Genomic DNA, 9,958 nt, shown 5'->3' with positions numbered 1-9,958 from the left:
TGGCCGCCGCCGGCCTCCTACCCGTCCTAGAGCTGGACCAATCCAGTGAAGGATCCAACACCATATTAAAGTCCCCCCCTATGATCAGACCTCCAGCCTCCAGATCGGGATCCGTCCCAACATACGCCTCATAAAGCCCGCATCGTCCCAATGTGGGGCATACACACTAGCCAGTACCACCTTCTCTCCTTGTAGCCTGCCACTAACCATAAATATCTACCCCCCTTATCCGCACCACCTCCGATGCCTCAAACAACACATTTTTCCCCACCAGAATCCGCCACTCCCCGGTTCTTCACATCCAACCCAGAGTGGAAAACCTGCCCCACCCATCCCTCCTCAGGCGGACCTGATCCGCCACCTTCAGGTGGGTCTCCTGAAGCATTGCCACATCTACCTTTAGCCCCTTCAGGTGAGCCAGTACCCTCGACCGCTTCACCGGCCCATTCAACCCTCTCGCATTCCAAGTGACCAACCGGTTCAGAGGGCGTCCCGCCCCACCCTCTCCCGTCGACTAGCCATAGCCCGTCGACTGCCCGCCCCAGGCCAGCACCCCCTGCCCGACCCAGTCCCCACAGCGACAACACCTCACCTCTGTCCCCCCAGCCCCCACCAGCTCCTTCTTGTCCCTACCAGCAGCAACCCGGTATTCCCCTTTCCCCCCCCCCCCTTCCCCCCCAGGCTAGGAACCCTCCCAGCCGCGAACCGTCCTCCATTGTTCTTCCGTGGGTCAGCTGACTTCTGCTGACCCCGGAAAGTCCCGCCAATAGCCCGACCCCTCCCGAAGTGGGATCATCCCCCATCCTATCCCTCCTCCAGGCACCGCTCCAGCGCGGGAAGAACCAGTTAAGGCCCCGCCTCCCCCTCACCGTCTCCACCCCCCAGCCCCGCAGCGCGGAAACCAGAGGAAAGCCTGCGCTTTCGCACTGCCCCACCACACCCTTCTGACGCAGCTCCCAAATATCAGCCCCACTCCATACCCCCAACCCGATATAGAATACAACAACCCCCCAACCCCCCCCCCCCGCAAGATACACAGCCCAAACAATGCCCCACAGGACAAAAACATAGCAGAACAACACCCCCATAAATAACCATATCAAAATTGCAAAAGTACTAAAACAAGAAGAGAAAACAGAAGAAAAAGAGAACACAGCAACAGCAGAATCCAGCACTCATATATACAGCCGACCCCGCAACCCCCAACCCCTAGTTCAAGTCCAGTTCCTCCGTCCGCACGAAGGCCCACGCCTCCTCCGGGAATCGAAATAATAATGCCGGTCCGAATAAGTTACCCACAGGCGCGCGGGCTGCAACATTACGAACTTTATCTTTTTTCTATAAAGCACCTCTTTCGTCCGATTAAATCCGGACCGCAGCTTAGCCACCTCCGCACTCCAATCCTGGTAGATCCGTACTACCCCATTCTCCCACTTGCTGCTCTTCACCTTCTTGGTCCAGCGCAGCACACACTCCCGATCACTGAACCGGTGGAACCTCACCAGCACCGCGCGCGGGGCTTCATCTTCCTTAGACCTCCTGCCCAGCACCCTGTGCGCTCCCTCCAGCTCCAAGGACAGATGGAAAGACCCGGCCGCCACTAGCGAGTTCAGCATTACAGCCACGTAGGCTGTCAGGTCCGACCCCTCCAGCCCCTCCGCAAGGCCCAGGATCCGCAAGTTTTTCCGCCTCATGCGGTGATCAAGCTCCTCAAAGCGTTCCTGCCACTTCTTGTGGAGTGCCTCGTGCCCCTGCACCTTACTCACGAGGACCACGGCCTCCTCCTCTCGTTCAGTGGCCTGCGTCTGCAACTCCTTGATGGCAGCACCCTGGGTGGACTGAATCTCTGACAGCCTTCTGTTTGTTTCCTGCAGAGAGCTCAGTACCTCATCCTTGAATTCTTCAAAGCAGCGCAGGAGATCAGTTTGTTGCTCCTGGGCACACAGCCTCCATTCCTCTGGAGCTCCCCCGGCCGCCATCTTGGATTCCTTCCCCCGTTTTTTCTGAGGAGCTGCTGCCGTTTTCTCCCCCTTTCCACTCCGAGTTCGAGGCATGGACTGCGGGGAAAGTCGTTCAGGACACCTTCCCCCACCGGGAGACGTCGAGAAATTTCCGTTTTGGGCTCTCAAAAGAGCCGAAAAGTCTCTTTAAAACGGGATCTCCCAAATGTGTGGCTTCCTACTCCATCACAGCCACCGGAAGTCTCCGTGTTTGTGTATTTAAAGGTATATATAACTTCCTTAGTTCGTCCTGTTGTCCCCTCAGATATTCCATCCGTTTGGTTAATGTATCTGCAGTCTGAGTTCTTGCAGCCTGTCTCCAATTCTCCTTCCTGTCTTGGGTATATGGGTCTAGATAGCTTGGTGTTGTGATTCATGTTGTTTAGTTCCCTATCTGTCTCCAGCAGATATTGTTGTCTCTCGATAATGACTGTGCTGTTGTCCTTGTCTTCTGGTCTTATGAACAGATCAGTGTTGGGTCCAAACTCGCGGATTGTCTGTCCTTCTCTCCGAGTGAGATTGTGTTTGTCTCTCGTATTTCGCTACTGTGACAGGGCAGAGACCTAATTGAAGGGATTAAAACATGAGAGTTCTTGAAAAGATGGGTAAGGATTTGGCAGGCGACAACAAGTTCAAAGAGTTTGGAGAGGATTGAAAGGACTCAGACGGGTATTCTGTCTGTCATGGACGGCAAAGTGGATGAATGAGTGGGAGCTGGAGAAAGCTGGTGTTCGGAGGAACCTGTTTGAGGCACTGATATCAAGGAAGCTCACGTATTTTGGACATGTGTTGTGAATAGGAAGGGAGTGTTTGGACAAAGAGGCAATGGCGGGCACCTGGAAACTGTGCACAAGGAAAGCCCAAAGGTGGCCTGGGTGGATAATATCAGAATGTGGACTGGCCTCTCGATGGGACAGGCAGTGAGAGCAGCGGAGAAATCAGTGAGAAAGATTGTCGAGACAGCGGCCAACACTCAGAATGAGGACGGATGAAAGACAAGACAGGACACCTTTTGGGTAGACAAAGACTATTTACTAAACAGGATAAAATTAATGTACTATATCTGCATTTGCAGATCATTGCAGTGGAAATGTGCTCTTGCTCAAAGAGAATCAGTCCACTGGAGTGAAAATTGGAAGACCGACCAGTCGAGAGGGAAACCCTCTGACCTTCCCTGTTCACCAAATGTCAGAATGAACATGGTTCAGTCCTGGCTGTGATTAACAGCAGAATCCAACCCCTCTAATTACTTGTGACTCGCTCGTGCCTCCGCAGATGGGATGCATTTCTGAATCCTATCCCACACACGGAGCATATAAACGGCTTCTCATCAGTGTGAACTCGCTGGTGTGTCAGCAGGTTGGATGAATTGATAAATCCCTTGCCACACACGGAGCAGGTGAATGGTCTTTCCCCAGTGTGAACTCGCTGGTGTGTCAGCAGGTTCGATGAATTGGTAAATCCCTTGCCACACACGGAGCAGGTGAATGGTCTTTCCCCAGTGTGAACTCGCTGGTGTGTCAGCAGGTTGGATAAAATAGTAAATCCCTTCCCACAGACAGAGCAGGAGAATGGTCTCTCCCCAGTGTGACCTCTCTGGTGTATCAGCAGGTTGGATGAATTAGTGAATCCCTTCCCACACAGTAAGCAGGTGAATAGTCTCACCCCAGTGTGAATTTGCTGATGTGCCATTAGGCAGGATGAATCTCTGAATCCTTTCCCACATTCGGAGCAGGTGGATGGTCTCTCCCCAGTGTGAACTCGCTGATGTCTCAGCTGGCTGGATGAATTGGTAAATCCCTTCCCACACACTGAGCAGGTAAATGGCTTCTCCCCGGTGTGAACTCGCTGATGTTTTAGCAGGCTGGATGAATCTGTGAATCCTTTGCCACACATGGAGCAGGTGAATGGTCTCCCCAGAGTGAACTCGATGATGTCTCAACAAGTCGGACGAATTAGTAAATCCCTTCCCACAATGAGAGCAGGTGAACGGTCTCTCCCCAGTGTGAGTACGTTGATGAGTTTCCAGCTCAGATGGGAAAGTGAATCCCTTCCCACAATCTCCACATTTCCATGGTTTCCTCATGGTGCTGGTGTCCGTGTCTCGGTGCTTTTCCAGTCACACTGATCGTAAAATGGCCGAATGACGCCGTCAGATCTTGCTTTTAATATTCTATTAAAGGATATTAGAAATGTCATCACTATCAGTACAGCTCACAAATTCAGAACACAATTGTAGTCGCTGTGAAACATGCTTTCCTATCTCATTCCCCAAATGCTGTAACTTTCCACCCACTGCTCCGAATATATTTAATGATGCAGTCTCCACTGTTCTCTGGGGAAGAGAATTGCAAAAACTAACCACCCTCTGAGGGAAGAATTTTTCCTCATTCACCCGAGAAGGAGCTGTGCTCCGAAAGCCAGCCATTCAAAACAAACCTGTTGGACTTTAACCCGGTGTTTTAAGATTTCGTACTGTGCCCACCCCCGCCCAACGCTGGCATCTCCATATCATATAAAAGGGCGCCCGTATTTCGCACCTTTCATTTACTCAAACATTTTCTCTCCTGGTCACCGGGACCCTGAATCTGCTGCTCCGCAAAAATGACCGCGCATGCGCCCTGCTCCCTGTTGAACAGAGATGGCGCCGCTGGAACTGGGCCTTTCCCGGATAGAACCTCCGCAGCTGCAAACTCGGGACATGCAGGATCTGATTCCGGCCGTGGGCCTGTACCAGGTGTTTATGAAGCCTCCGTTCCCTCTCCACCCGGACTCACAGCTCCATTACTCACTCCGCCCCACCGACTCTAACCCACCACAAAGGCGCTTCCGCACTGCCAGGCTCCGAACAAAGTGACAATGCGCATGCTCCAGATACAGCCTCCACTGCGCATGCACCGGAGACACCACTGCGCATGCTCCGGATACAGCACTGCGCCTCCTGGCCTCCTGTGGAGTGAATAGGGCACATTCACAACCGCAGGGAATGATTGGTAATAGTCCTACCAATCAAATCCGAAACACTCAACCAAATAACTTTGTTACGATTTGAGATTAATTAATTAAAAATCTCAAATTGTGAATTGGTGATCTACTATGTTCCGTTTGCTCAGTGTTCTCTTGTGTGACCACGCAGAGGTGTTCAAGCTTCTATGCTGTTTCCTCTCTTACCTCCTCTCATGGTACTGACTCTGGCTGGGTTCAATCGCGCGCGCCGTCACTGGTCCCTCTCGCTTTCTCTCTCTATTCCTGATACTGAATATTCAGTGTTTCACAGAATGATACTGCATGAATGGAAGTCGTTTGGCCCATTAGACTTGTACTGGCTCTTTGGAAGATCTCTTCATTGAATCCCACAGCCCTGCTGGCAGAGTGAGAACAATGTGTATCTGCTGTTTTCCAATTGGATTGTTCATAGTCACATTCACCCCTGTGGAAAACAATGATTTGCCCGTTTTCTTTTAGAATACCCAATTCATTTTTTTCAATTAAGGGACAATTTAGCGTGGCCAATCTACCTACCCTGCACATCTTTCGGTTGTGGGGGCGAAACCCATGCAAACACGGGAGAATGTGCAAACTCCACACCATCACATCATTTATCCTATCAATCTGAGGACATCATCATTATTATTGCCCTTGAATCTGTTGACAGAATCAACCACAATTCTGAAAGCTCCATTAGTTGTAACACTCTCAGTGAAAACATATTTATCTGGCAAAAACACACAGCTTCTCCACAGCAGAAAGGAAATCACTCACACACCAGTCCAAACTCTGAATGATTTCGGATGTTGCTAGTAATTGTCCAGAACTAGTTGTTATTTGCGAGGTGAAGGTACATCAGTAGCAGGAATTGGTGAAGAGGGTGATGGTAATAACCAGGCAGTCTGACTCACCAGGAATGCTGCTCTAGAGGAGGGTCCATGGGATCCACCCAAAGTAAATCATTGGCACCGGTATGACAGACTCCAGATAAACCTGATTTAAAACACTTGTCAGGAACCTTACCCTAGCGTGAGAATGGTAAAGAGGTCATAGACTTTCCCTTATCTCTCACAGCAAGGACTCACCCATCCTACATGATGAGGTTTTCTATCACAAAGAGGCTCTAATTCGATTTGGGTCACATCTTGATGTCTTACAAAAAGATTTTTTGTTTAGGGATCAAATTGGGGGAGTGTTTTTGTCTTTCATGTCCCCATATGCTCATAATTAGTTCTGGTGGCTGGGAAACACCAGGATGTTTATCAGCACCTGAACCTGTGTCCAAACTAATCCAGCCATGCAGCAGGAAGACTAGTTGGGAAGTTCCACATGATGGTCGGGATAAATTGGGAAGAACAAGTCTTTTATGGGCTATTCAGAACTGAGGGAAGGAAGCATGGTATCTATGTTACTATGGAAATAAGTGTGACATTTAAGAAGTCTGATAACTAGATTGAGAATAATTACTATGTTTGATTTTATCCAAAAGGGACTAGATGTGGATGGTCACCATGCTCGTGGACAATGTCATACGGTCACCATTCTTCAAATTTTCCTTTCTGAGCTCCAGCCAGGTAATATTAAACATTTAGGTGGGAAAGTCAAAGATCTGGTTCAGGGGAAGGTGCTCCTACAGACGTTTCACTGGGATAGTTCCATCCATGCTTGAATTGAAATTAACTATTGTTACCTGTTCCTGGATCTCCTGTTGTTAGTTGGAAGAAGTCCACCATGGACCACCGTTGGAATATTGTGTACAGTTCTGTGGCACCCAGAACTGTACACAATATTCCAACTGTGGTCTAGCTAGTGTCTCATATAAGTTCAGCAGAACCAGCTTGCTACTGTACTCCATGCCCTTATTGTAGAATATTATAATAACCTTTAATAATTTTTATTGACACAAGTAGGCTTACATTAACACTGCAACGAAGTTACTGTGAAAAGCTCCTAGTCACCACATTCTGGTAGCTGTTCGGATTCACGGAAGGAGAATTCAGAATGTGCAATTCACCTAACAAACACGTCTTTCGGGAATTGTGGGAGGAAACTGGAGCACCCAGAGGGTAGCCATGCAGATACAGCCGAATCCACACAGACAGTGACCCAGCTGGGAATCGAACCTGGACCTGTGAAGCAACTGTGCTACCCACTGTGCTACCGTGCTGACCCATATGCCTTTTTAACTGTTCTCTTCACCTATCCTACCATCTTTAATGACTTATGCACATATACACATAGGTACATCTGCTCCTGTACCTCACGGTGACACAGTGATTAGCACTGGTGCTTCACAGCACCAGGGACCCGGGTTTGATTCCGGTGAAACCTCCCGGCTGAGTCCAGCATCGGCAATGCGCATGCTCCACATCACCTTGCCCGGGGAGTGATTGACGGCAGCTCTAGACCAATAGAAAGAAACTGGCGGGACTGGAGGACCCAGCTGCTCCTCCAGCCAATCAGAGTGAATCAGGGGCGTCACTGAGCCCCAATCGCCATCCTTTATTGGAGCATGCGCAGTGCCGTTGATAGATCAGGATTTCGGCGGTCTGGCGGAAATTCTTAGCCGGTCAATTTCAGCTCGGGTGAGTCATAAGGTAGAGATGGAGCCGGTGGATGGGTCGGGAGGTTTCATAAACACTCCGTGTAGGCCCCAAATTCGGATTACGAAGCTCGGATACGGGAGTTGAATTGGCGATCGCTGCTCGGGCTTTTGCCCGAGACAGGCCCGGGTGACCGGGCGCATGCGGAGGGAGCGAGAGCCCCGGCTTTGCTCCGCCTCCCATTCACTCTGATTGGCTGGAGGAACGTGTTCGGTCCTCCAGCCCCGCCCCCTCTTTCTATTGGTCCGAATCTGCCGTCAATCAGTCCCCGGGCATTGCGAGCTGGAGCAAACCCTTCACAATCATGTGGAGATGCCGGTGTTGGACTGGGGTGAGCTCAGTAAGAAGTCTGACACCAGGTTAATGTCCAATAGGTTTGTTTCAAATCACTAGCTTTTGGAACACTGCTCCTTCCTCAGGTGAATGAAGAGGTTTGTTCCAGAAATATATACAGAGGCAAAGTCAAAGATGCCAGGCAATGCTTTGAATGCAAGCATTTGCAGGTAATTAAGTCTTGACAGATCCAGAGATAGGGGGAATCCAGGTTAAAGAAGTGTGAATTGTCTCAAGCCTGGACAGTTGGTAGCATTTCGCAAGCCCAGGCCAGATGGTGGAGGGGTGAATGTAATGTGACATGAATCCAAGGTCCCGGTTGAGGCCATACTCATGTGTGCGGGACTTGGCTATAAGTCTGCTCGGCGATTCTGCGTTGTCGTGCATCCTAAAGGCTGCCTTAGAATGCTTACCCGGAGATCAGAGGCTGAATGCCCTTGACTGCTGAAGTGTTCCCCGACTGGAAGGGAACTGCCTGGGAATGAAAATCTGGCAGGTGGGCGGGGAGGAGTCACAAACCCCCAATAAGCTCCCGAAGCGTGATACATTCGCTAGACCTTGCAGACGCTGTGACAGCGGATGAACGGGTGTCGCGTGACAATGAATTGGGTACTCAATTTATTTTTAAAAAGTAAACTTTCAATGAATTCAGATTTTACCTTCTGCCTTGGTGAGATTCATACCTGGGTGCCTGGAAGATCATTACAGTACAAAATATTTTTGTGACTCTGGAACATGATTTGGACAGTAAAGATATTAATTTTGGGTCAGGACAGTAAAAAATACATTTGAACATTTCTCTTCAGTGGATAAAAAAATATTGAAAATGGGATAAAGGTTGTTTGGCTGATAGTCAATCTTTTTTACTTTAAAAAAATAAATTTAGAATTCCCAATTCATTTTTTCAAATTAAAGGGCAATTTAGCGTAGCCAATCCACCTAACCTGCACATCTTTGGTTGTAGGGGTGAAATGTGCAAACTCCACACGGTCAGTGACCCGGAGCAAACCTGTGACCTCAGCGCCGTGAGACAGCAATGCTAACCACTGCACCACTGTGCTGCCCAAGTCAAACATTTTCCTGGTAGGTCAGGAGTCCTTTTGCTTCCCAATTGGCCGAGGAAGGCAGTGTGTCACAAGGATGGATGTGTTGACCGATTAATGGCTGGAGGAAATGAAATGAAAATGAAAATCGCTTATTGTCAAGAGTAGGCTTCAATGAAGTTACTGTGAAAAGCCCCTAGTCCCCACATTCCGGCGCCTGTTCGGGGAGGCTGGTATGGGACTTGTACCGTGCTGCTGGCCTGCCTTGGTCTGCTTTAAAAGCCAGTGATTTAGCCCAGTGTGCTAAACCACCATCCAGGATGGTGACAGGTCATGTGATCAAACCTCCAGGCATACATTTAATCAAAGTTGGTGAGGAGACAATGTTGTGAATTTCTATCCTAAACTGACAGTGTGGTTTCTGTAAATTTACAGGATACTGGAAGTGGAGGTTTAACAGGCGGGAAACGCAAACCAAACGTCACAGAGTCACTCGATTCATCAGAACCTGAATATCAGCAGCATCTGGGTGTGGAAGGTAAAAGGTTTGTCTGTTCGGGAAGATTTCAGGTCTCAGTGTGACTGGAAAAGCCCCGAGATTCACAAACCCCAGTTCTACCAAACCTGGAGAACTGTGTTCAGTTCTGGGCAACAAATCTAAGGAAGGACAGAATGGCCTCGGTGGGAGTGAGCACAGATTTACTGGAGTGATATCTGAACCCCCCGGGGTTGGGTTAAATTACAAGGCGAGATTAGACAAAAATGTCAGAGTCAGCTGGCAGCACGTGGTACAGTGAGTAGCATTGCTGCCTAACAGCGCCGAGGTTGCAGGTTCGATCCCGGCTCTGGATCACTGTCCATGTGCAGTTTGCACATTGTTTGCGTGTGTTTTGCCCTCACAGCCCAAAGATGTGCAGGGTAGGTGGATTGGAAAAAATGAATTGGGTACTCTAAATTTATTTTTTAATTTAGAAAAACAAAAAATGTTAGT

General features: G+C 49.3%; 1 protein-coding gene across 1 annotated transcript in view; it reads right to left on the bottom strand.

Annotated features, from left to right (window-relative positions):
• Positions 1-3,242: 3,242 nt before the first annotated feature.
• LOC119959639 (zinc finger protein 229-like) overlaps positions 3,243-9,958 on the bottom strand; it is a gene marked incomplete at its 5' end in the record, with an annotated part of 15,750 nt that continues 9,034 nt past the window's right edge. Inside the window, 2 exons of the mRNA XM_038787825.1 lie at positions 3,243-3,912; positions 3,992-4,110. Of these exons, the coding sequence (XP_038643753.1) occupies positions 3,243-3,912; positions 3,992-4,110 (789 nt within the window). The remainder of the gene's footprint in view (positions 3,913-3,991; positions 4,111-9,958) is intronic.

This window comes from Scyliorhinus canicula, unplaced genomic scaffold (assembly GCF_902713615.1).
Source record: "Scyliorhinus canicula unplaced genomic scaffold, sScyCan1.1, whole genome shotgun sequence".
NCBI lineage: Eukaryota > Metazoa > Chordata > Chondrichthyes > Carcharhiniformes > Scyliorhinidae > Scyliorhinus > Scyliorhinus canicula.
This window is presented reverse-complemented; position numbering and strand designations above follow the sequence as displayed.